This window comes from Balaenoptera borealis, assembly GCF_965194805.1.
Source record: "Balaenoptera borealis genome assembly, chromosome: 19".
Lineage (NCBI taxonomy): Eukaryota > Metazoa > Chordata > Mammalia > Artiodactyla > Balaenopteridae > Balaenoptera > Balaenoptera borealis.
Genome location: NC_138878.1, coordinates 52,604,396 through 52,632,169, shown reverse-complemented (window position 1 = coordinate 52,632,169; position 27,774 = coordinate 52,604,396). Strand labels below are relative to the sequence as shown.

The 27,774-nt window shown below is 44.5% G+C and overlaps 1 protein-coding gene across 1 annotated transcript; it reads right to left on the bottom strand.

The window, feature by feature from the left end:
• Positions 1-317: 317 nt before the first annotated feature.
• Positions 318-14,598, bottom strand: LOC309617384 (free fatty acid receptor 2-like). The gene is made up of 2 exons (XM_082369632.1): positions 14,192-14,598; positions 318-13,645 (listed from the first exon to the last, which is right to left on the bottom strand). The coding sequence occupies exon 2, from the start codon at positions 13,636-13,638 to the stop codon at positions 12,649-12,651; it is 990 nt and encodes a 329-aa protein (XP_082225758.1). The 5' UTR covers positions 13,639-13,645; positions 14,192-14,598; the 3' UTR covers positions 318-12,648.
• Positions 14,599-27,774: the final 13,176 nt, after the last annotated feature.

The following is a 27,774-nucleotide window of genomic DNA, read 5'->3' as shown; positions in this document are numbered from 1 at the left end:
TTGTGGCTCATGGCCTCTAGAGCACAGGCTCAGTAGTTGTGGCGCGTGGGCTTAGTTGCTCCACGGCATGTGGGATCTTCCCAGACCAGGGCTCGAACCTGTGTCCCCTGCACTGACAGGCGGATCCTTAACCACTGCGCCACCAGGGAAGCCCTAAGCCTTTATATTTTTATTATGAAAAATACGTGCTCACTGGGAAAATGCAAACAGTACAGAATTATGTAAAGTAGCAGGTGAGAGCTGACTTACCTCTCCTTCCCCTAACTCCGTAAGTAACCACTGTTGGCTGCTGCATAGCCTTTCCCGATTTCTCTCTCTCTCTCTCTCTCTCTCTCACACACACACACACACACACACACACACACACACACACACACACACACACACTTGTGTGCATGCACGTTCCCCTCTTCTTCTGGAGGCAGAATAAAACGATGGCTGAGAGCTCAGGCTCCAGAGTCACACAGACCCAGGTTCTAGTCTTACCCCTGCCACTTTATTTGCCATGAGATATTGGGCAAGTGATTAACAGTCAATCTAAGATTCAGTTTCCCTTTTTGTAAAAAGAAAAGCCGTGGCAGTACTGACGTTGTGGTTTGGTAAGGAATAGTGTGTGCAGAGGGATTAGCACTGTGACTGCACGTATGAAGGTCTCGGACACTTAGCTGCTACTATTATATACATAACGGATCATACTGTTTTCTTTATGCTTTTATGCAACTCTTTTTTCTTTCCTTTTTTTTTTACACTTTAGAAAGTTTTAATTCCTATCTTTTTAATGCTCTTTTGCAATCCTTCCTTCCTTCCTTCCTTCCTTTCTTTCTCTTTCTTTCTTTCTTTCTTTCTTTCTTTCTTTCTTTCTTTTTTTCTTTCTTTCTTTCTTCCTTCCTTCCTTCCTTCCTTCCTTCCTTCCTTCCTTCCTTCCTTCCTTTCCTCACTTTAGAAAGTTTTAATTTCCCTTTTTTTAATTGAAGCAAAATTGGTATACAAATTTCAGGTGTATACTATTATAATTTGACATCTGTATGCACTACAAAGTGATCACCACCAAAGGTCTAGTTACCATCTATCACCATGCGATTGATCTTGCATCTGTTTTTGTAGCTAAGATGTCTTGAGCCTCTTTCCACACCACGACTCATCAAGATTCGATGCAGGGTTAAGGAGTTGGACCCCTTGTCAACTCCTTATCCCTAAGTGTCTGCTTCTGAGAGATTCCTGGCTGCATGTGAGTAACAGAGGCCACAGCCTCTGCAGTGTCCGGGCCTCCCAGGATTTGGAGGCAGGTAATAACCTTGTCTACCCAGGAGGTGGCAGGCAGAGTCCAAGAGAGGACAGCAAGTAGCACAAGGAAAGTGTGGGGCCCTCACAGCCTTTCACCCCTGTGGCCTGTGCCCTTGCAACTTGCTGTGACTTCTGAAGTTGCACCTTGTCTTCTGCAAGGGGGTCACGGCCCCTACTTTCACTTTTCCTTGGGGCGCCTCAGGCAGACTTCAGACTGTGCAGAGACCAAGCTAGTCTTAGATCCCAATATACTGATGTCATCGTTTTATAAAACCTGCTGTCTTGAGTATTTTGTAACTGGCTTTATGATTGTAATATGTTTTTTTCTTTTCATCCCCCCCCGCCCCCCCCCCACCCGCCACTGCCATCCTTTCTTGGAGAGAGTCCACTGGTTTTGGTAGATGGTTATTTTCGTCCCACCTCTCTCCCACCGTACACGTACTGCTCTTTCGTTCTGGGACTTATTCCCTCTCCTTCAAGGATCTAAGCCCCCTCCTAGTACCAATCTCTTCTCTATGCTCTATCAGTTCAAACAGTCCTACTTTTCTTCTTTTTCTGCTCCATCCATGTCACAAAACTCAGACATCCTCTTTCATCCTCTTTGCTCAAAGGTCCTTGGATTACTTACCCATGTCTGTACCAGTTTTCCTCTTTGTGAGAGAGCTTGTCTTGGATTCTTGAGGACCATTTCCTTGAGAGGTGATAAACCTTTAAAGTCTTATTTACAGAGGAAGTCATGGGAGGGGTCAGACAAATGACAGTGGCATGGGATGAAAGGTCAGGAACAAGGTTGGTGATTTCTTTGGTGCAGGACAGTTCCTGGCAAGGGTCATAACTGTATTAGGGCTGATAATAATTTGTTTCCTATCTGGCCCATGGGCTGTTGTCAGGATCAAAAGAGATAAGAGTCCAAAACCACTTTGTAACATGTAAAGCACCTTATAACCTGTTAGGTATCATTAGTCCACAAAATCACCCATATCCCACCCATGCTGTGGCAGGAAGAGCACAAGATGGAAAGTCAAGAGACCTGGGTCTGCTATCAGCTTATTGAGAGTGAGGAGCAAGCTTCCTTCTCCAGCTGATTGATTCAGTCATTTGTTGAACACCTACCTGTGTCAAGAATGGTTCTGGGTGCTGGGGATGCACAGGTGAACAAAACAGACAGGTTATCCTGGAACCCACATTCAAGAGGGGAAGATAGGCAATAAACAAGTAAACAAACAAATAACAATAGTAAAGAAGAAATACTTGAGGCTAATGATGGTAGATTGAATACCCGTGTCTCTTTTGGGTCCCTTCTGAAATCACACCATAATGACAGTAAAGAGATCTTTCTGAAAGGCACTAGGCCCATAAGGACAGGGAGAAGAAAAGAGGATACAATGCCACCAAAATTTTGGAAGCACATGAATGAGTGGTAACTGGTAACTGACTTGGCAGACCTATGAAAGTTGAATCCCAAGCCAGTAGTAGGAAAAGCCAAGACTCAACCAAACTTCTACTACAGAGCCCACAGAAAGCTCATTAACTGGTGTCAAGAGGTACCTCTGGAAATGGGGGTGAAGTGCAAGCTAACATAAGGAAGAGTGGTTGAAAGTTTATTTGAAAAGAACCCCCAGATCTCTTCCCCAGTTTCCTGATGCAAGGCAACTGCCCCTCACCCAAGAGAAGACTGGAGTTTTGTTCTCTGGAGAGGAGAACACAGAGCGTTTTTGGAATGTGGGACACCAGACACAGTAGGAAGAGGGAGCAATGTAATGTACATCAGAGATTAAAGGAATGCTACATGTTGAGACCTTCCAGCTGTCTTTTCCATGTGACTCCTAAATTTCTGGCAGTCCAACTTTCACCCTCTAGGCAGGAGATTAGAAGAATCTTTTCTGGGAAATTTGATCAGCCCAAGAGGAAAACTCCTAAGCATTGACATGGGAGGTTCCCCAAATAAATGACCCAGCTGAATCACCCTCCAGTGAAGCCTAACTCATGTGCTCACAGCTTCCATTCATTATTTAATACCTATGGAAGGCAGCCTCCAAGACAGCCCCAGTGATCCCACCTCCTTGTATTCACCCTCTTGTATAATTCACTCCCCCTTTCAAAATGGGCTGAGTGGGAATTCCCTGGTGGTCCAGTGGTTAAGACTTGGCGCTTTCACTGCCATGGACCTGAGTTTGACCCCTGGTCAGGGAACTAAGATCCTACAAGTGGCAAGGCGTGGCCAAAAAAAAAAAAAAGAAAAATTAAAAAAAAAAAAGGGCTGCGAAAAAATGATGGAAGATCACTTTGAAGATTAGGTTTTTAAAAAGACTGCCTTCCTTCTTGTCGTCTCTTGCTTTCTTTCTTGCTTGCTTGCTCTGGTGGAAGCCAGCTGCCCTGCGGAGAGGCCCACATGGTAAGGAACTGAGGGAGGCCTCCAGCCCATAGCCAGCAAGGAACTGAGGCCCTCAGTTCAGAAGCCCTCAAGGAACTTAATTCTGCCAACAACCACATTTCTATGTGAACGTTTTCAAATATGATAAAAAGTAGATGGAATAGTACAATAGAATCTTATCCATCACCCAGATTCAACATTTATGGAGATTTTGCCATATTTTCATTCCTCTTTTTCCCTTTTCTGACTTTAAAGCAAACCCTAGACACCATGTCATATTATTTTTATATACTTTGCATATACCTCAAAAAAGTATTAGTCTCCTTCCTTCTCTTCAAAATGAGCAGACAATCAAGGATTCCCAGATGTCTGATGACAACTTCTGACCTAAAGGACAGAGGCCAGGGGACTTCCCTGGTGGTCCAGTGGTTAGAAATCCACCTTCCAATGCAGGGGACGAAGGTTTGATCCCTGGTGGGGGAAGTAAGATCCCACATGCTGCAGGGCAACTAAGCCCACGCACCGCAACTAGAGAAAAGCCCACGCGCCGCGGCGAGGAACCTGCGCGCCATGGCGGAGACCCACTGCAGCCAAAGGAAAAAAAAAAAAGGATAGAGGCCAGTACCTAAAAAGGTAACTTGGAACAGGGAGATGAAAATTCCTTAAAGAGATCAGAGCGGATATTATAACCATGAAACAAAGTCAAGAATAAAAGAGAGTACGTGGATATGAAAAGTGATAGCAGAAAGGAAAAATTAAACAGAAGGGCTGGAAGATAAACTTGAGGAAATCTCACAGAAAGTAGAGCAAAAAGATGAAGTGATGGAATATGGGAGAGAAGGAAAAATTAGTGGGTCAGGCTAGGAGGTCCAATATCCCCCAAATAATAGGAGTTCTAGAAAGAGAAAAGAGAGAAGATGAAGGCGAGGAAATAATCACAAAATGTTTTAAGAGAATGTCCCCAAACTGATGGATACTATTTTGCAGATTGAAAGAGTCCCAGTGCCTAGTGCAATGGATGAAATTTTAGAATACTTGTGAGAAAGGTAAAGGACCCTACAAGTTTCCACTAAGAAGAAGATAGGCCATAAACAAGGAATCAGGAATCAGAATGTCTTGGGAATTTTCAACAAGACTGGGAGCAAGTTGGCAATATGACAAAGTCTTGAAAATTCTGAAGGAAAATGATTTCCCATCTAGAATTCCACATGTAACCCATATCAATTAAGCATGAAGGTAGAATGAAGACATTTTCTGACATGCAGAGTCTCAAAACATTTATTACTTTCTAGAGATGCTGTTAGAGGACATAAACGAAAGAAGAGAAACAAGAGCAGAGAAGCAAAAGACCTCTCAATTTAAAAACGTCCAGGGGTCAGCTGTACACCTGGCATAACCCACCACCAGTCAAGCCTGGAACAGGTCAGAAAGTTCTCGGAGAGATCTCTTCAAGAAGATGAATCTGTCTCCTACTAGTAACTCTGAAGGTCTTGAGAGGAGATAAGACAATTGGCAAAGAGTTTGGGTGAAATCAATGATAAATATGTAAAAAACTAAGGAAATGAAAAATAAGGCAACTATTCATTCTAGGGTGGGGGGAAAGTTGTGCAGGGTATAAAAGTAATCATAGTTTACTATAGAGCTCCATTATTTACATAGTCACAATAATGTAAACATTGAGTATTATTCTAACACAATTATGATGTAAGTATATTATGATTATACAGAGTGGGAAGGGTGCGTGTGTGTTTATGTATTGGGGAGAGCCAAATCCACATCTGACATTGGGGTAAGTTCACAGGTAAAACCTTATATTGAAAAATGAGAGAGTATAGTAAAATAAGTAAGTTCCTTACAGACATGAGGGATAAATATTCAGTTGAAAAAAGGTGAAAGCAGTTGCCTCCAGGAAGGGGTAAATGTTTGTGGTGGGGCAAGAGGGTGAGGGATGCTGTTTTTCACAGCAAACTATTTGACTCATTAAACAGTGTGCATGTATTCCTTATATAAAAATAACCAGTAAGACCAAAAAGTAGATGATGTCAGACAGTGATAAATGCAGTAAAGTCAGTAACTCAGGATAATGTGAGTGAGTATATCAGAGGCAGGCAGTTTTGGACTGGGCTGAGGAGAAAGTCCCATGAGCAAATGAAATTTAAGTCACAGGCAGCCTGAAAGATGAGGACTCAGCCATGTGAGAATCTAGAGGAAAAGGGTCCAAGAAAAGTGGGCAGTAAGTACAAAGGATCAGAGGGCAAGATCTTAGCAAGTTGTTGAAAGCACAAAGGAGGAATAAAGTGAGAAGGATGGGGTGCCGGGCAGGAGTTGGGGACAGATGAGCTTTGGCAGATGGACAAGTGTCAGACGAGGCAGGGCCTTGCTGGCCATGGGGACACCTTGAGTTTTATTCTGAGAGCCATGCATGAGCAGCAATTGGAGGCCTCTATGCAGGAAAATAGAATTACATTTTTAAAATACTGTCATGTATAGAATATCTATAGGGTGTGAGATACTGTTCTAAGTGTTTTGTATGTATAATATTAAACTCACTTCATCCTCATGATAGCATGAAGATGCGTTAGCCCTTTTTTTTTTTTTTTTTAAGTTAGAAAACTAAAGCACAGAGAACTTGAGTTGCACAGTGTAAGCCAGGATTCAGTCCCAGTTACGGTGACTGCTGCCTCCTGGAAACCCTTCTGGTTAGTCCAGTGGAGGAGAAGGTCTAGATATGGTGATTCTCAGCCCTCTAAGCTTCCCAACACCTGGGAGCTGTAACAAAATAAAGTGCCCAAATGCACTGGCATTTTTAGAAGCTCCTCAGTGCAGCCAGATCTCAGTGCAGTTGAGAATCTTCAGACTAGAGACTTTTGAAGGTTCCCCGGGGTTCCACCACTCTGTCCTCACACCGCCATTTCTGTTGCAGGCGGCATGGGATGGCTCCTGGTTACCGCCTCGGCCTCCCGCCCAGGCTGTCTCGGATCCCAGGCATCCTGCCTCTCGCCAGCCACCACTCCTTCCCGAGAACCTGGCTTTCCATGCTGGTCTCTGCTCTGGGTACTCAGGTGTCTTGTTCCACCTCTGCTTCCTGTCTTTCCTCGGAGTCTCAGCTGCCAGTCTCCACCTCCCTCCCCAGCGTTCTGTACCAAACTAGTGCACACCACATGAATCATGTTTCCTTCCCTCCTTTCTCTTCTGCAGTGAGGTAACCGATCGAGAGAGCGAGCGTGCCCGTCTATCTAGTTTTGAGAGGGAGTCTGGGGTCCGCACCAGGGGTCAGAAGACCGTATTGATGAGGGTTGGCGCATGTCACTTGACAGCTCTGAGCCTCAGTTTTCCGTGTTGTTAAGCAGGGAGAAGATAATGTGCTGCGCTTCCTATCGGAAACCTCGAGATCCGCCTATTATCTGATGCTTGCCTATCTTCCAGCCATCACTCAGGCCCAGTCACCCTGGCCTTTCCGTTCCTTGTGCAAATTCATCTTGTTCAAGCCTTGCACTTGCCTTGAACCCTTTGCTTGGAACATTTTCCCCCCAGTTCTTGGTTTGCATGATTCCTTCTTCTCATTCTGGTCGCAGCTCAAAGGGCACCTTCCAGTGGCCTTCCCAAGCCACTCATTCATTCCTCAAAGTCATCCCCTACCCCGACTCTGTCTTACTGTCTTCACAGCCCTTAGCATCTTCTCAGTGTCTGTTTATTGCCTCCCTGTCTTCCTCTCCCACTGGAATGTGAGCTGCATGAGAACAGGAGTCTTGTCCTTGTTCACTGCTGTGTCTTTAGCACCTAGAACAGGGCCTGACGCGTAGTAGGCCTCCATATACCTTTGTGGATGAATGAATGCCTGTGTATGATGACGTGATGTCTGATGTGGCCCTTTAGAAACTTGAGACTGCTGTATGTGAGTGTGGGCTTTTTATTTAAAGCATCTGGATTTGGGAGCCGTATATTTACTTTCCTAACACTGTTTCCTTGAGGCCGATTGCAGCTTGGGCTGACAGACAGCAGGGGACAACGTCTGGGGAGAGGAAGCCTGAGGTTAGAATAGAGCCGAGGCTAGCCCCTCCTTGGGTAAGCAGTTGGTAGACAGCTGACCGCAGCCTGCCTTGGCTCCCCGCCCCTTCACATCCTCTCCCTTATCAGACATTGGAAACTTTGCCAAGTAGGTTACTGGACTACTGCATCTGAGAGCTTAGAGATCTTTGTCCCAATTTCCTGGTTGAATGTGCAACTTGTAGATGAGAAATGTCCTCATTTCCGGTGACTAGGGAAAAATAACGAAACGGAAAAAAACGGGGCGAAAGTACTTAACCACAGGAGGTAGAGAAAGCTGAAAAGAGAGAGAGAACTAACTAACAGAAACCTGAAGGTAAGGGGCAGGGAAGTTAAAGGGAGTGGAGTTGGAATCTTGGCCGTGTATTTGCCTTCAGACCGTCTCCGGGCCCACCCATGCCTGCCTTCTCTAACCGCAGTGATCCCCACAAAACCACACTACATGTGAGCTCTGGCTGTGGTCAGTTGAGAATTTCTGAGGAAGGGACACACAGCATCTTTTCCAGAAAGGGGAAGTGAAATAGTCAATGCCAGTTTCCCCTTTCCTGCTGGTCGGGCCCCCAGGTCAGGCTCAGCCAGCTCCCTCCACCCCTGTTTCCTGGTAGCGGCTCTAGGCTGCTGTCTGTGTTATTCATTAGCCAGGCACTAATATTTCTGTTTACCCATCTGTCATCCTGCAGGGGGTTCAGAGGAGTCCCACAATCTAAGCAGCCACCCGGAACCTCTTGGATCTGGCTCAGTCAGCCACATTTAGCTAGTGTTTATCGTGTTGAAAGTCCTGCGCCAGAGCCTTGTACGATATGCAGCCAGGAGTGAGAAAGTTTTCTCAAGTAGGATGTGACCAGTGTGCCACTTGAGCATATGTGCTGAGCGGTGCATCCAGTGATGTGCTTGAGCTGGCTTGCAAGAGCCGATTATTAGCATCGCTTGCCAAACCCACGTTCGGTGTCTTCACATTGGTAGAAACTGGCCCTGGAAGGAGTGTGTGTGCCACAGTTATTGGCAAGTACTGCACATCAGGGCCTTTGCTACCCTCCAACCCCCCGCCCCCTGCACCCTCATCCGAAGAACCAGCATACACTGGGGACATCTATTTATCAAAGACCTCTTCCTCCTTGGTTCTTGGATGGCCAATTCTAAAGAAAGAGGAAACAGCCCCACTTTCAGGGAGCTCCCAGCCTGATGAAAACCCTCTGTGTTTGCTAGAATACTTTACGGTTCTTCACTCTGTTGTATATATTATCTACTTGATCCTAACAACCATCTCCCTTCAATGGTAAGCACAGATACCAGAGTGGTCATCTTAAAATGGAAATCAGATTATTTCACTGTCTTGCTTAAAACCCTTGAATAGCTTCAAAAGCTCTGGCAATAAACTCATACTTCTATCTGGGGCCTAAAACACTTAGTGTCATCTGGTCCCCCCTGACTTCCTCGACTTCCTCTTTCACTCTCTCCCCATTTCACAATATCCCAGCATCAGCTTCACCTGAGATTGTTAGAAATACAGACTCTTGGGCCCTGTCCCAGACCTACTGATTCTGAAACTGTGGGGAGGGAAGACCGTAATCTATGCTTCAGCAAACCCTCCCTGTGGTTCTAGTAGATGCCTGAGTTTGCAGACCACTGCTCTGTCTCCACACTGAGATGGGGGCAGCATCTCTCTGCCCCTGAGATGCTAAGGTTTTCTGCCTCCTTAGGGCTTTTGCACCTGTGGTTCCTGTTTCTAGAATGCTCTTCGCATGGGCCTTTGTATGGCAACTCCTTCTCATTGTTCAGGTCTCAGCTGACCATCACTGACTCTGGAGAATCTTCTAAACCCTCTCAATCCCTCATTATACTTTCTCCCATATCCCTATTTTGGTCCATTTGTAAAAACCATTTGCCACATTCTGAAATTTCCTTGTTGCTTGTTTACTTGCTTATTAACTATTTTTTCCCACTGGAATGGAAGCCCCAAGAGGGCAGGTACCTTGTCTCTTATATGCTCTGCAGCCCCAGCCCCTAGAAAACTATCTGGCTTATAGTAAATATATAAGTAGATAAAAATCAGTACATATTTGGTGAACAAATGAATTACTAATTTCCCAGTAAAGAGATGGGCTATGTATCAAATGACTTGATGGAGATCAAATACTTGTTAGTGAGTAGCTAAAACTTCACCCTGAAAGTCTCAGACCAGGTCCAGAAATTGTCTTGTACTTTTTAGCAAGAGTGGCCATGTCCCTAAAACCCTGGGAATCTCTGAGTTGGAAGGAGTCTGGCAGTTAACTGGTTCAGCCCTTATCAGATGTGTGAGTTTCCTCCATGTTCTAAGATGAGTGTCTTCTACTTCAAAATTCCCAGAGACTGGGGAGTGATTACCTTGTTTAAGTGATTACCCTGACTGTTTAAGACGTAACTCCCTGCATCTTTTGCCCGTGATCTTTGTTCTTTGTGGGGCTACAGAGAATATATCTTCTATAAAATGAACCTAATCTTGTTCCAGCCACATATTCAGCATTCTCTTACTTGTTTCTCATATGTTGGTGAAAAAAGCAGGCACTTTGGAGTCTGGAGGGCCTGGATTCAAATTTCTTCTCACTATTGACCTTGGAAAGTTCCCTTAACTGTCTCAGGCTCCTTCTTTAGAACAGTGCCTGGCATTTAATGCGTATTATTATTATTATTATGTTTTGAATCTCCAAAGCATTTTGGTTCATTTTTCTGGCCTTGATTCCTTGGGTTAATTTCCTTTTTAAAAATGTGCTGCTTAGTACTCAATATGCTACTGATTAGATATCAGTGGAGTGGTTGTCATCAACTTGTTTAGACTCAGTTTCTTTTAATGCCACCCAAAATCAAATCCGCTCTTTTTTTTTTTTTTTGGAAGGTGTAATATATCACATATGCATAGTAAGCCTACAGTCAGCTGAAAATCCCAGATTTTTTTCTTACACGTTACTGTCAAACCATCCTATATAGTTGACTATATATTATTTCCATCATTTTAAATGTTCTACTTGCTATGTCTCTTTTAAGTGGGAGAACATCTTTGTTTCACACAGGTTGGTATCTTAGAGCTAAATAACACTGTATAGTTTCTCAGCAGTTTTATCTATGCAGTCTCATTTGACTCCTCGGAATAACCCTGAGAGGCATATGGTACCCTCATTATTATGCTTTGGAAATGGTGGCTTGGAGGTTGTGACTTGCTCAAGGTCATCCCACTGGTAAGCAGAATTAACATCGAAATCAGAGCTCTTATGACACCAGTCAGGTGTTGTTTTGAGGAAGAAAAACAGAAAATGAGCTCCCAGTTCAGTGGGAGTAATAAGGAAAGTCTTTCTGAAGAAAGTGACTGTTGAGTAGGGTTTCATAAGAGGGGAAAAAGCAAACAATCTGAAGATGAGGCAGAACGGGGTTGAGGTGAGGGGGACTTATAAGCAGGAAAAGGTCTCTGAAGGATAATTTCTTGGGCCCCTGAGCTAGGCCAGTGGTTCCTGACCTGAGCTGCCCTTCATAATCACCTGGGAAGCTTTTTAAATCTCACCTGCTGTAGCCCCACCCCCAGAGATTCCAAGTCAGTAGATCTGAGGTGGCTATTTGTATTATTTTTATACCTCTACATGTTATTCTGATGTATAGCCTCTGTTGCAAACAATTAGGTGCTGGAGAGCACAGTCTAGGGGTTCTTCTTGCAGAGCAATGTTAGGCAGGTGGAATTGGGAAGGGAGAGAGGATGCAGAGCAGGCAATGGGATGATGAGATATGAGTTCCTGAGAGGAAAACTTCTGATGAAAGGAAAACTCTGCAGGTTTCTAAGCTGGAGGATAACATGTTTTAAGCCTCTGTGATACACTGATAACTTTGAGCTGGGACTCGCCTCAGTCCTCTTTCTGAGTCCAATCTCTATTCATCAATCTAAACAGGAATCCATCCCTCCACTCTTATTGCACCTTTAACATATTTCTGTGGTTTCAGATGTACCATCCTCCCCCTTCGCTGCTGAGTCTAGTTCTCCATCCCATTTTTGCTCTCCTTGTGCTTGCAGAAATGTTACAAAAATTGTGGACACTCTCTTCAGAGTTTTATAACCTTTATTTTCATTCTTTTTTTTTTTTTTCTTGGTCATGCCACACAGCATGCAAGATCTTAGTTCCCCAACCAGGGATGGAACCCATGCCCCCTGCAGTGGAAGCACGGAGTCTTAACCACTGGACCGCCAGGGAAGTCCCTAATCTTTATTTTCAATCGGCCAGACCAGGTTTTTTCCTGTGCTCATCAGTGTTGAGCTCTAACTGATGGTTGCCAAGCTGGGTTCTGACCTGTGGGGGGCACCATGGAGGGAGAAGACAAGACCCAGACCTCAGGTGGCTCCCAGTTTATTGGGGGAGACAGGTACACACATGAAGACGACTGGATCATACTTAAAGGGCAGCAAGTCACATGGATATTGCCCACACCTAGGTCATTATAGCTCTAAGCCCCAGTCTTCCCTCCTAATCCCCTTGGTTCAGAACCTTCCTGCATCTTCTTTGACCTCATTTAGAATTTCTCTCCCATCTCTTTCCCAGTGGCTTCATTCTAGCACCAACAGCTAGACCAGTGTGTAGGTGTTGTTTCAAAGCTGGTAGCAAGGTTGTTTTAGGGCTCTCTGCTTCAGCTACCAACCACCTCACACGGATGATTGGAATTTGTATTCTCTACATTGCTTCAGAAACTCTGGTCTGATAGTTCTCCTATGCCCAACCGTTTCTTCTTTCGTCCTGGAGCTCTGCTCCTTTGGGAAGGAAAATTCAGTCAGGAAAGGATACAGAGCTGGTGAGAGAGATTTTTTAGAGTCCCAGTCGTAGTTTGGGTCTGAGGATTCCTGAGTCCGGGCCAGGAACCCGTGTTCTCCCTCTCCCAGCCTGCTCAACTCATACAAAACCCAGAGTGCCTCCAAAGGTCCAGGGACATCCTTAGTCCGTGGTGAAGTCAGAACTCGGTGCTCCCTCTGCTTGACTCACACCCCTGTCCACATTCGCCACTTCTGCTGTCTCTTTGCCTCTGCGTCCCAGCAGGGAGGAGCCCTGATGCCGCAGTGCCTGCAACCCTTTTCCAAAGGCCCTGCGCACGACTGAAGAAGAGAAATAGAAAAGCAAGGGGTCCAGACTGGCATTGAGGGAACTCAATACCACAGCTTCTGCCCGCCACCTGGGGCTTGCCTTCATGTGGAACCCCACCAGGTGGGATATGTTATATGGCCCAAAGCACACCAGGAAATTAAGGAGGGTCACCACAGCCAGCCCCACAGCTCGACGCCGCCTCTGGGCCTGCACATGGGGCTGCGTGAGCATGATCCACACAAAGCGCCAGTAGCAGAAGATGGTGACCACCATGGGGATGAAGAAGAGGACGAGGAACAGCTCCAGCCGCATGGGAAGCACCACTTTCAGCTGCTCTGCGGTGAAGTTCTCATAGCAGGTTATGCCACTCTCATCTGTGGCCCTCTGGGTTGAGTTCGAGTACTGAATGATGATCACCAGGGTGCAATGACCAAAGGACACGATCCAGGAGATCAGGGCAGCAATCACTCCATACACAGGCCGGCGGGACAGCTTGTACTTCACGGGGAAAGCCACTCCCAGGTAGCGCTCAATGCTGATGCCCGCCAGGAGCCACGTGCTGCAGTAGATGCTACTGTAGAAGCCAAAACCCGTGAGGGCACAGACTAGCTCAGGCAGGTACCAGAGGAAGTCAGACGCGGCCTCCGTCATCTTGAAGGGCAGCAGCAGCAGCAGCAGGAGGTCCGCCAGCGTCAGGCTGAGCAGGAGGATGTGGATGGGTGCCGGGTTGGGCTTGCGGACGCGCCCCACGAAGGCCCGCAGCGCCAGGAGGTTGGCAGGGAGACCAGTGAGGAAGATGACGATGTAGGCTGAGAGGATCAAGGAGTTTTCCAAGTTGGGCATGACTGTTCTGGAAGAGGATGAAAAAGGACAGGGTCAGGAGGACCAACTCACAGCCTGCAGACCCTGGTCGGGTTCAGTCTGTGGACATCCTCCCAGGCACTCTCTCCCTTTCCCAGGCCAGGGCTTTCTGCTCCTACCACGGCTTTGCTCACACACCACCTGCCAGAACTGCTCAGAGCAATTGTTGACTTTGCCTGGGGCGGGATATTAAGCAGTAGTTATTACGTTTGCCATCGTGTGTCTCTTGGGGAGGCCAACCCTTGGCTTCCCAAGGGAATTCCCCCTCCGGTTTTCCCACCCTTTCTCCTTCTCTTGTCACAGATACAGGAAGTTACTGTTAATCAGTTTCCAACTCTCCTTAAGTCCTTTCCTCAGTCAGAGACCTGCAGAGAGAAAAGGCAACCCTCACTACAGCAAGGAGGGAGCTGGGCGATGTCTCTCGGGAGAACTCGGGCTGTGAAAACCCAGGTCCCGAGACCCAGTGCTGGTTCCTCCTCAGGACCCTGCCACACGCCCAGGAAGCAGGTGCCCAGCCCCCAATCCATCTCCCTACCTGTTTTCCTTCTCCTTTTTGCAGAACACAAATTCTCCTCCATCTTTCCCTCCCCTGTCCAATTCTGGGGCTATACTGAAAAGGGGAAGCTGGAGAAGCGTAGGGAGGGGCGGCGGGGAGGAAGAGTGAGCCAGCACTGTCCTCTGGGGCTTGCCCCCCCAAAGACTTTAGAGAATATTCAGAAAAGCTCATGGGCAGTAACTGGCTCAGGAGCTGGGTGTTTTGACAATAAACAGAGGAACTCCTCTTAATGGGGTAAGAGTTTTCTGTTTGGTTTGTAGCGCTCACTACCCGCACGCAGTCTGGGCCCTCCATCCTCTCTCCGGTCTTAGGGCCTGGTCCGCGATTCCTTGCCCCCCACCGGCTCCCGTTTCTGGATGTGATCCTTGCCTTCAGTTTCCGACAGACTTCATCCAGCGCCAGTCCCACCCCTGTCCCCCAGCCCCAGCCCGTTTCCCTCCAGTTCGGATCCCGGCATCGCTTCCCAGAGCGCAAGTACTAAGCCAGCTGCCTTGCCTTGTCTTTGTTCCGGAGAGAGGGCTTCTTGCGATTAGTCCTGAAGGAAAGTCTGAAAGCTTCTGGAAAAGAGGAACAGAGCTTTAGCCACTGCTACCACCCATTTCACACAGGAAAAAATTGTAAGGAACCTGGCTGGTAGAAAGCTTTTATACCAGCACTAGTCATGTGACCAGAGAGGAGAAGGTCAGTAATTCAGCGCTGTCTCCTCTCGAACCCAAAGGAAAGGGTGCCAGCATCTTTGTTCTCCCCGCCCCACCCCCCCAGAGATCCCCACTCTGATTTCCAAACTCAGATTTTCTGTCCTTAGTTTCTGAATTTTTTTTTCAAACCCAAGCATTTTTTTTTTTCCATTTCCCAAGTCAGATTATCTCGTCTTCTTCTCTTTTCTAGGTGATTTCTTCTGTAATTCTACTCAATCTCAGAAAAGAGGTTTTATGCTTCCTTTTATTCTTCAATTTTCCTCTTTCTGTATAGTTTCCTGCCCTCTGCCCCCAACAGATGTCTTTTGCCCTCCCAGTTGAAACAGATTGCTTCCTCCTAGCCTACGTCTTGTTGGGGTGGAAATAGCGTGGGATTCAGAGTCATGCAGATGTGGGCTCAAATACAAATCCCTCCCTTGTGACCTTGAGGCAGATCAATTTTCTGAACTTTAGTTTCTTTCTCAGTCAAGTGAGGATGGGAATACTTACATCCCAACACTTCTGTGAGGATTCCCTGAGATAGTGTATGTAAAGCGTACAAGCCAGTGCTTCACACGTAATGCATGCACATAAGTAGAAGTGGTCCCTCCACCCGAGCCTGCTGGACAGCTTCGTAGAGGGCGAGCCACCTGGTAGAAGAGGCTGAGGGCACAGGAATGCCATCTAACTTGGGAAAGCGGCAGGGATTCAGGAGAGCTGGGCCCAACCTCCTAGCCACCCTTGCTCTTTTCTCACTATTTCTCCCTCTCTGACTTATATAGCTCCAGCTTAGAAGCTCCTCAAAGTCCTTTTGAAACACACACCTGAGGAAACAAAGATAATCAGAATATGTTTTCTCTTGACCTAGGGAATAGGTCTCTGGTTTGCCATCTGTGGCCTGATCCCTGCTCAGAGACTCTCCATTCTTTCCCTAGGACTTACGCTTACTCCTTATTGTTTGCTCATTCATTCATTCATTCATTCAGCCATTAGTTTTGTGGCCTAGAGCCCCAGGGTCCAGGTATCTTAATATTTAGCTTTTCTTTCCCTTCAGCTCTCCACTCCTCTACAACAGAGGAGTTCTGTCTTTTCATTTATTTCCTTCCCCTAGCATACACATGCACTTCTCAGATTAACCAGGGAACTAAGGAACAGACCATTCTCTGTTGCTTGCTACCAGATTTATTTGTGTTGTTTTGCTTTTATGATTTTCTATAAATATTCACAAGGATCTGGGTTTAATTGCAAAGTGGAAACTTACTGGAAAGCAGGTGTTGAGGAGTTAGGAGGGCTTCTTTATCTCTGCCTCTCCTTCCCCCAACATCATGCCTTTCTCATATCACTGTTGTGTGTCACCTATGTTGATGGTCCCCCCTAAACTCCCTTCTCTCTGTTCATGGTAGTTATGAAGGTAGCATAATAATAGAAACTTCTTGATTCATGATGCCCACCTATGTCACAGGAAAAAGAAATGCAACCTCTCAACTGAATTCAAGGGGTGGGTGAGCTTTCACAAAAGCCACATCTTTCACAATCTCTCCCAAGTTCAGTTTTCTGTCATCACCAAGCTTATTATAATATGAAGTTGGACCCATTATCTAAAGTTACGTAGAATCACTTTCTCCACTCTATTTTTCCATAGGATCTGCTCTTCCTAAGGTAAGTAGTGACTCTCTGTTACTAAATTCAGTGGACATTGTCTTCCTATTTGATTAGCGTCCAACACATTTTCCACACCCTTCCTGAAACATTCTCTTTCCATGAATTCCTATATGCTGTGCTCTTCTGGTTTCCCTGCCTTTTCTTTGGTTGCTTCTTAATTTCCTTTGCTAGCTCACCTTTTCCTACACATCCTCTAAAGATTAGAGTTCCTTAAGACGTGGTTCTAGGTTCTTTCCTATCCTCGTCTGATGCTCTCTTTCTAGTCTATTGCAGCCATTTCTACAGCATCATTTACCGTCTTCATAACACCCAATTTTGACTCTCTATCCTGGACTTCTGTGAGCTTTCACATCCACATGTGTAACTACCTAGTAGGCATTGTTACTTGGATGTCTCCCTGACACCTCGAATTCATTGGGTCTGGAACTAACTTTAGCCATTCTCCACCAAACTAAACATTTTTCTGTCATCTCTATGTTGGGAATGGGATCTCTTCCCATTTCATCCCTGAGCCATAATCTTAGATTATTATTATTATTTTTTAAGTCCTCAGTTCTTTTTTAAAAAAATTATTTATTTAATTTATTTATTTTTGGCTGTGTTGGGTCTTCGTTGCTGCGCAGGCTTTCTCTAGTTGCGGTGAGTGGGGGCTACTCTTCGTTGCGGTGCGTGGGCTTCTCATTGTGGTGGCTTCTCTTGTTGTGGAGCACGGGTTCTAGGTGCACGGGCTTCAGTAGTTGTGGCGCATGGACTCAGTAGTTGTGGCTTGCAGGCTCTAGAGCGCAGGCTCAGTAGTTGTGGCGCACGGGCTTAGTTGCTCCGAGGCGTGTGAGATCTTCCCGGACCAGGGCTCGCGCCCGTGTCCTCAGCATCGGCAGGCGGATTCATAACCACTGTGCCACCAAGGAAGTCCCTAGAGTCAATCTTAACACCGTCTTCTTCCTTGTGCTCCAGATGCAGCTCAACATACTTCTCAGATGCCTAACAAATCTGTTCGTCTCTCTCCATCTCTGTCATCCCATCTCAGTGTAAGCCACCACCACCTGTTACCAGGATTTCAGCAGAGGCCATGACTAGCAGCTCCCTCACAGCAACTCACTCTCCAGAAAGTCAGTTTCAGTCATAATGCACTTAGTGGGATCTCTCTTAAAATGTCAAGCCAATTATACCATCCTCCTGTTTAAAATCCTTTCAGAGGCTTCTTATTGCTTTTAGGATAAATATCAAAATCCTTAACAAGGCCTATAACGCCCACCTGGCATGGCCCTTGCCAACTTCCAGCCTTAACTCACATCACTCATCTCTCTCTCCTTGCTCTCTAAGCAAGACCATCTTTCACGTCTGTGAATGTGCCACCTTTCCTTCTGCCAGGGGCCCTGGAAGCCTCTGCCTGAAATGCTCTTTACTTCTCATTACCCACTCCAGCCTCCCCAGTTAATCCCTAGTCTTTCTGGTATCCACTTCTTCTTTCAGAAAGCCCTCCCTGACCTCCTAGATTGAGTTAGATTCCCTTATTACATGTTCTTGTAGCATCTTTTCTATTGCTGAATAGTAGTCTGTTTAAGATATTTTATATTTTATTTATCCATTCACCTGTTGATAGACATTTGGGATTTTTCAGTTTCTGACTCGTGTAAATGAAGCTGCTGTGTACTTTGTTGTTCAGGTCTTTGTATGAATATGTTTTCAGTTCTTTTGGGCAAATACCTGGGAGTGTATTGGCAAGGTGGTATGGTAAACTTTTTGTCTGACTTTTGAAGAACCTGCCAGTTTTCCAAGCTGGCTGTACCATTTTTATTCCTATCAGCAATGTATGAGCATTCCAGTTGATCCACATCCTCACCAACACTTGGTGTTGGTTAGTCTTAAGTTTTAGGCATTCTGATTAGTGTGTCGTGGTATCTCATTGTGGTTTTAATTTGCATTTCTCTGCCAGCCATTGATGTGGAACATCTTTTCAAGTACTTCTCAGACATTTGTGTATCTTCTTTTGTGAAGTGTATGTTCAAATCTTTTGCTCATTTTTTTTAAAAAATGGATTATTTTAATAATGAGTCCTGAGAGTTCTTTATTATCTGGGTACTAGTCATCCGTTAGATATATACATTATAAATATTTTCTCTCACTCTATGCCTTGTCCTTTTGTTTTCTTAATTGTCTCTTGAAGAACAAATTTTTGCATTTTGATAAAGTCTAATTTATCTAGTTTTTCTTTTATGGTTTGTGCTTTTATGTCCTAAGAAATCTTTACCTACCTACCAAATTCCAGACTTCCTTTCCCTGTTGAACTGCCTGAGCACCTTTACTGAAAATGAATTGATTGTATGTATAAGAGTGGATCTATTTTCTTGAATCTTTTTTCTGCTCTGGTGATCTTTATGTCTTTCCTTCCACCATTTCCACACAGTCTTAATTACCGTAGTTTTATAATAAGTCCTGAAATTGGGTGGTAAAAGTCTTCCAACTTTGTTCTTCTTTTCTGAAATTGCTTTGGCTTTTCTAGGTAATTTCCATTTCCATATAAATCAATTTCTACAAAAAAGTCTGCTGGGATTTTGATTGGGATTGTGTCAAATCCATAGATCAATTTGGGACCATTGACAGTGGAACAATATTGAGCCTTCCAATCTATGAAGATGACGTATCTCTCCATTTGTTTAGGTGTTTCATTTCTCTCAGCAGTGCTTTCCAGAGTTCACCATAGAGGTTTTGCATATCTTTTCTTAAATTGATTCCTAAGTATTTTTGGTGCTGTTGCAGATTTCATTTTTTAAAAAAATGTTGTTTTCTCATTATTTTCTGCTCTCACAGCACCATTTACTATTTCTTTTTTTAAAAAAATTATTTATTTATTTATTTATTTATTTATTTATTTATTTATGGCTGTGTTGGGTCTTCGTTTCTGTGCGAGGGCTTTCTCTAGTTGCGGCAAGTGGGGGCCACTCTTCATCGCAGTGCTCGGGCCTCTCATTATCGCGGCCTCTCTTGTTGCGGAGCACAGACTCCAGACGCGCAGGCTCAGTTGTTGTGGCTCACGGGCCTAGTTGCTCTGTGGCATGTGGGATCTTCCCAGACCAGGGCTCGAACCCGTGTCCCCTGCATTGGCAGGCAGATTCTCAACCACTGCGCCACCAGGGAAGCCCACCATTTACTATTTCTTCATAGCACATATCTCAGCTGATTATGATACGTTTATTTGTGTGAGGATTTACTTAATGTCCGCCTCCCTTACAAGACTATCCATGATGGCAGGGAACATGGCTGTTATGCTCACCATTGTGTCCCCAGGGCCTGGCGTAGAGCCTGGCACATATTAGACACTTGATAATTATTTGCTGGTTGAGGTGTGGATGAGTGGGTAAGTGGAAGAACTGGAATAGAGAGAAGTCATTTTCAAAAGCTCAGAGATATTTATCCTCAGATGCCTCAATTTATCTTCTTCTGGGACCACGGTAAGAAATCCCAGCCAGTAATCACTTGGGCACTCTCTTGTAGATTAAGGCACTCCCAGTACTTTTGCTGGAAGCCACAGGGATCCTTCCTCATGGTCAATATTGATAATTCAGGTTAGTGTACTTTATTATATAGATCTTGCTTAGGAAAGATGAGGAAGATGTAGATATAAAATATTCAAAAGTTAAAGGGAATGCAGGATTTCACCAGTAGCAGCACTAACAATCAGTAAAGGGCTGTCGTTTCACGCATTCATTCAACAAACATGTATCTACTCCCTAGGATGTGGTGGGATCTGTGACAAGCACCAGGGATATTGGGATCAAAAAAATAGGCGTGGCCTCACCCTCATAGAGGGCGGTTACATTCTAGTGGAGGGAGATAAACAATCACAAGCAAATAGGAACAGAGGAGTGATTACGCAGTGACAGACATTATGAAGGAAATGAAGCAGAGTGATGACAGGGAGAGCGGCCATGGCGTGGCGGGGGTCAGAGAGGTACTGTTGAGCTGAACTGACATCTGAGAGGTTGAGCTGAATTTGGTGAAGGGACTGTGTCAGGTTCCGGAAGAAGAGTGGTCTGGGTGGAAGAAGCAGCAAGTGCCAGGCAGCAAGTACCTTTGCACGTGGGGGGAACAGAAATGCCAGTGTGATTGGAGCATGGTGAGCCAGGGCGAGACCACGCAGGGCCTTACTGATCACAGAAAGGAGCTGAGATTCCATTCATAAGCTGTGGGAAGTCACTTATGGGCCATAAGAGGAGAGGGACGGGTTGAGAGTTGCGAAGCTCACACCAGCTCTGTGTGAAGAATGGCCTTCAGGGGAATGAAGTTGGAAGCGGAGCGATCAAATAGACGTACGCTGCAGTCATCTAGGGATGGTTGATGACGGCATGGATTCAGGAGAATGTAGCAGTGGAGGTAGAGAGGATCTGTTGGGATTTGGGGTACATAACTTTAAATAAATAACAGTAAATGAAGAACTTCAGAATGTCAGAGAGAGTGGAACTCTCCTGGGGAATTAGAAGGAAGATGATTCTAGACCGGTACATCCAAATGGACTTTAGATTTTGTTGCTCCCTTATGCCAGTGCAGTTCAGCCTACTTGCATGTGCGTATTACGCTTTTTGAGCCCCTGAAGTGGCCTTATGATAGTATGAAGGTGACGGTTTATGCCCTTCCCCACTTGCATTCTCTTGTTTTAGCCACCACTTGTCCAGGCTTTCTCGGTCATCCCAATAGTGGTGTCTTCTAACTCTGCAGCCATCTCCAGTGCTGGTGCAGTACTGAAGAAGAGAAATAAGAAGGAGCAGGTCAGGACTAGCATCTTAGGAGTACCCTTCAGACCCTGTCTCTGTTGGCCTCTGTAGTGGGCATCATGGGTTTTTGTCATGCACTGCTGGTAACCATACCCCAACCTTCCTCTGCAGAGACCTCTCCCTCCTTCACTTTCTGTCCACCTGCTTACTGTTATCAGACTGGCCTCTTGGCTAATAATTATACCAGCTGTGGTGGTGGAATAATGGTCCCTTCAAGAGATAACCACATCCTAATCCCTGGAACCTGTGAATGTTACATTACATGGCAAAAAAAAAAAAAAAAAAAAAAAAAAGGATTTTACAGGTGTGATTAAGAGTATTATGACAGAGAGATTATCCTAGATTACCTGGGTGGGCCTTAAACATCACCAATGTTCTTATAAGAAGGAGGCACAAGGAGATTTCAGACAGAAGAGGAGAAGGCAGTGTGATCACAGAGGTAGAGATTGGAGCAATGTGGCCATAAGCCAAGGAATGTCAGCAGCCCCCAGGAGCTGGAGGGGGCGGAGAATATGTTTTCCTCAACCCAGTGATACTTGTTTTGGACTTTTAGCCTCCAGAACTGTGAGAGAATAAATTTCTGTTAAGCCACCCAGTTTGTGACAATCTGTTACAGCAGACATAGGAAACCAGTACACGAGCCAACATTTACTGCCCATTCAAATGATACTATGTACCAGGCACTGCGCTAAGAGTTTTGCAAAGATGAACTCATTTAATCTTTCAACGCTTCTGTGAGGTTGGCATACTCATCCCCATTTTACAGATGAGAAAACTGAGATATAAAGAAGTTCAGTAATTTGCCTGAAGTCACACAGCTGGTAAAAAGAAGAGCTGAATTCTAAACTTGGGACCCAGGCAGTCTGGCCCTGGGGTCCACAGTGGTCACCACTGCGCTGTACTCCACACTGTACTGGGAGGGTCCAGGTTAGAACCAATTTCCCTGGCATCCCCCAGGAGTCCTGTAAATCCCACACAGGAGGACACAAGGGCGCAGGCAAGGGTGTAAGGTCGTGTCATCTGCATCCAACAGGGAATGTCTGCATGGTCTCCAGCCTTCCTGCCAGTGGCCCTCGCTCTTTCCCTGAAACCATGAAGGAATGACCTTCATCCCTAGTTTCCTAGGGTCCACAGGCATCTCTCAGCCTTTCACATGTTCTCGTTCCTGCTGTAACCTCAGATCCCAGACGTTGTGATCTTTCATTGGTCCCTCCCTGTCTCTAAATATTTTGGGTACACAGGGAATAGAGGGGAGACACCATTTACTGTTGCTCTCTACTAAATTTGCTGTGTCATTTAGCATTTATGAGCAAGGTCCTGGATTTAAATTGTGAAATAGAAATAAGAACTTGGGAAAAGGCTGTTCCTTTATTCCTGGCATCTTGAAGAGGTTGTTTGACCTTTTCTTTCCTGCCTGATCCCTCTTCTCCACTGCTGTCCCTGAAGAGCTGACCTTCAGAGCAAGTCCCCCACTCCTGGTTCCCTTGGCCACCCACAGCTTCCAGCCCAGACCACTGGGTAGCTTTCATGGGCTCATGCTACCCTTGGAAAAGAGCAGAAGGTCTCTGGCCTTGGATTGCCCTTCAGTGTTGACCCTGAGTAAAAAAGGAGAGGCAGGAGAGTCTTTGGAAGTAGAAGTGGGACAGAGTCTCTTAGTAAAGCTAGAAGTGCTTGCAGTCAGTTGCTGGCTGATCCTGCAAAAGCTGAGCCAACTCAGGGCAAAACTGAATGCTCTGTGTTTCTTTTCTCAGCCCAACCTTCCCTCTGCTTTCTTCCCTTAACCTGCTTCTGTCACATATGCAAGTCATCTTCCTCTACTAGTTGTGGCATCACTGGAGTTTACCAGGGTGACTCCAGTTTGCAGAATCTTAGGAAACTTAAGTTAGACTGCTGATTCTCAAGGGGGGTGGGGAGAGTAGCAGGAACCCTTGGGGGCGGGCAGGGGGAATGATAGGACATGTGGCATTTCCCAGGAGAGGGGAAAGCCCTGGTTTTCTTAATGCAGTCTATAGATAGTACAGTTTGTGTTGATCAAAAGTGGGAGTTGGTTAAAAATAGATTGAGAAACAGCGATGTAGTTGATATAGTACTTTACTACTGGCTCTCAGAAAAGTTTATGTGAACCAAGGTCCTCTGCATGTTGAGTCATCCTCTGCCAGCTCCTTTCATCGTTAGAAGAATTCAGGTCCCATAGTGAGCAGTGAATACTTATCAAGAGAAGGTAGGAAGGGACCATGCAAATGAAGTCTTCTTAGTTTAGCAGGCATCTTCAGGGTCCTCCTTTTTTTTTTTTTTTTTTTTGCCTTGGGCCCTTGTGATACCACGGCACGAAGCCACAGTGAATTAGCACCTGAGAGTCCCCTTCTGTCTCAAGAAGTCTTTGCCACCGTGCATAAAGCTAAAAAGCTTGTATCTTAGTTGGGGACTGTCAAATGTGCCCGGAATGCCAAATAACAGAGACTTAAACACATAGAGCTTTCTTTTTCTCATGTGACACGAAGGAAATAGGGAATCAAGGCTGGCGCAGCTGCTCAGGAGCAGCCCTCAAATACACACGCTCCTTCTAGCTTTTCTGTTCCACCATCCCTAGATTTTGGCTTTCTGCTTCATAATCTTCAGAAGCATCTATATTCCGAGCAGAAAAACAAGGCGGGGGACCGGACAGAGGGCAAAAGACACAGGAGAGCCAGATCTATCCCTCTCAAAACTTATTTTTAAATAGACTTTATTTTGTACAATAGTTTTAGGTTCACAGCAAAATTGAGCAGAGGGTACAGAGATTTCCCACATGCCCCGCACACGCATAGTTTCCCCCGCTGTCGACATTCCCCACCAGAGTGGTACGTTTGTTACAGCTAACGAACCTGCACATCATGATCACCCAATCTACCCCTTTTTGAATCAGGAAAATTATAGCTTTTCTCTTTTTTTTTTTTTTAAACATCTTTATTGAAGTATAATTGCCTTACAATGGTGTGTTAGCTTCTGCTTTATACCAAAGTGAATCAGTTATACATATACAATATGTTCCCATTTCTCTTCCCTCTTGCATCTCCCTCCCTCCCACCCTCCCCATCCCACCCCTCTAGGTGGTCACAAAGCACCGAGCTGATCTCCCTGTGCTATGCGGCTGCTTCCCACTAGTTATCTATTTTACATTTGGTAGTGTATATATGTCCATGACACTCTCTTACCCTGTCACATCTCACCCCACCCCCTCCCCATATCCTCAAGTCCATTCTCTAGTAGGTCTGTGTCTTTATTCCCGTCTTGCCACTAGGTTCTTCGTGGGCTTTTTTTTTTTTTTTTTTTTTCCTTAGATTCCGTATATATGTGTTAGCATACTGTATTTGTTTTTCTCTTTCTGACTTACTTCACTCTGTATGACAGACTCTAACTCCATCCACCTCATTACAAATACCTCCATTTCATTTCTTTTTATGGCTGAGTAATATTCCATTGTATATATGTGCCACATCTTCTTTATCCATTCATCTGTCGATGGACATTTAGGTTGCTTCCATGTCCTGGCTATTGTAAATAGAGCTGCAATGAACATTTTGGTACATGACTCTTTTTGACCTATGGTTTTCTCAGGGTATATGCCCAGTAGTGGGATTGCTGGGTCGTAGGGTTGTTCTATTTGTAGTTTTTTAAGGAACCTCCATACTGTTCTCCATAGTGGCTGTATCAATTTACATTCCCACCAACAGTGCAAGAGTGTTCCCTTTCCTCCACACCCTCTCCAGCATTTATTGTTTCTAGATTTTTTGATGATGGCCATTCTGACCGGTGTGAGATGATATCTCATTGTAGTTTTGATTTGCATTCCTCTAATGATTAATGATGTTGAGCATTCTTTCATGTGTCTGTAGGCCATCTGTATATCTTCTTTGGAGAAATGTCTATTTAGGTCTTCTGCCCATTTTTGGATTGGGTTGTTCGTTTTTTTGTTATTGAGCTGCATGAGCTGTTTGTAAATCTTGGAGATTAATCCTTTGTCAGTTGCTTCATTTGCAAATATTTTCTCCCATTCTGATGGTTGTCTTTTGGTCTTGTTTATGGTTTCCTTTGCTGTGCAAAAGCTTTTAAGTTTCATTAGGTCCCATTTGTTTATTTGTGTTCTTATTTCCATTTCTCTGGGAGCTGGGTCAAAAAGAATCTTGCTGTGATGTATGTCATAGAGTGTTCTGCCTATGTTTTCCTCTAAGAGTTTGATAGTGTCTGCCCTTACACTTAGGTCTTTAATCCATTTTGAGTTTATTTTTGTGCATGGTGTCAGGGAGTGTTCTAATTTCATACTTTTACATGTACCTGTCCAATTTTCCCAGCACCACTTATTGAAGAGGCTGTCTTTTCTCCACTGTATATGCTTGCCTCCTTTATCAAAGATAAGGTGACCATATATGTGTGGGTTTATCTCTGGGCTTTCTATCCTGTTCCATTGATCTATATTTCTGTTTTTGTGCCAGTACCAAACTGTCTTGATTACTGAAGCTTTGTAATATAGTCTGAAGTCAGGGAGCCTGATTCCCCCAGCTCCATTTTTCGTTCTCAAGATTGCTTTGGCTATTCGGGGTCTTTTGTGTTTCCATACAAATTGTGAAATTTTTTGTTCTAGTTCTGTGAAAAATGCCAGTGGTAGTTTGATAGGGATTGCATTGAATCTGTAGATTGCTTTGGGTAGTAGAGTCATTTTCACAATGTTGATTCTTCCAATCCAGGAACATGGTATATCTTTCCATCTATTTGTATCATCTTTAATTTCTTTCATCAGTGTCTTATAATTTTCTGCATACAGGTCTTTTGTCTCCTTAGGTAGGTTTATTCCTAGATATTTTATTCTTTTTGTTGCAATGGTAAACGGGAGTGTTTTCTTAATTTCACTTTCAGATTTTTCGTCATTAGTGTATAGAAATGCAAGAGATTTCTGTGCATTAATCTTGTATCCTGCTACTTTACCAAATTCATTGATTAGCTCTAGGAGTTTTCTGGTAGCATCTTTAGGATTGTCTATGTATAGTATCATGTCATCTGCAAATAGTGACAGCTTTACTTCTTCTTTTCCGATTTGGATTCCTTTTATTTCTTTGTCTTCTCTGATTGCTGTGGCTAACACTTCCAAAACTATGTTGAATAATAGTGGTGAGAGTGGGCAACCTTGTCTTGTTCCTGATCTTAGTGGAAACGGTTTCAGTTTTTCACCATTGAGGACAATGTTGGCTGTGGGTTTGTCATATATGGCCTTTATTATGTTGAGGAAAGTTCCCTCTATGCCTACTTTCTGCAGGGCTTTTATCATAAATGGGTGTTGAATTTTGTCGAAAGCTTTCTCTGCATCTATTGAGATGATCATATGGTTTTTCTCCTTCAATTTGTTAATATGGTGTATCACATAGATTGATTTGCGTATGTTGAAGAATCCTTGCATTCCTGGGATAAACCCCACTTGATCATGGTGTATGATCCTTTTAATGTGCTGTTGGATTCTGTTTGCTAGTATTTTGTTGAGGATTTTTGCATCTATGTTCATCAGTGATATTGGCCTGTAGTGTTCTTTCTTTGTGACATCTTTGTCTGGTTTTGGTATCAGGGTGATGGTGGCCTCGTAGAATGAGTTTGGGAGTGTTCCTCCCTCTGCAATATTTTGGAAGAGTTTGAGAAGGATAGGTGTTAGCTCTTCTCTAAATGTTTGATAGAATTCGCCTGTGAAGCCATCTGGTCCTGGGCTTTTGTTTGTTGGAAGGTTTTTAATCACAGTTTCAATTTCAGTGCTTGTGATTGGTCTGTTCATATTTTCTATTTCTTCCTGGTTCAGTCTCGGCAGTTTGTGCATTTCTAAGAATCTGTCCATTTCTTCCAGGTTGTCCATTTTATTGGCATAGAGTTGCTTGTAGTAATCTCTCATGATCCTCTGTATTTCTGCAGTGTCAGCTGTTACTTCTCCTTTTTCATTTCTAATTCTATTGATTTGAGTCTTCTCCCTTTTTTTTCTTGATGAGTCTGGCTAATGGTTTATCAATTTTGTTTATCTTCTCAAAGAACCAGCTTTTAGTTTCATTGATTTTTGCTATTGTTTCCTTCATTTCTTTTTCATTTATTTCTGACCTAATCTTTATGATTTCTTTCCTTCTGCTGGCTTTGGGGTTTTTTTGTTCTTCTTTCTCTAATTGCTTTAGGTGCAAGGTTAGGTTGTTTATTCGAGATGTTTCCTGTTTCTTGAGGTAGGCTTGTATTGCTATAAACTTCCCTCTTAGCACTGCTTTTGCTGCGTCCCATAGGTTTTGGGTCGTCGTATCTCCATTGTCATTTGTTTCTAGGTATTTTTTGATTTCCCCTTTGATTTCTTCAGTGATCACTTCGTTATTAAGTAGTGTATGGTGTAGCCTCCATGTGTTTGTATTTTTTACAGATCTTTTCCTGTAATTGCTATCTAGTCTCATAGCGTTGT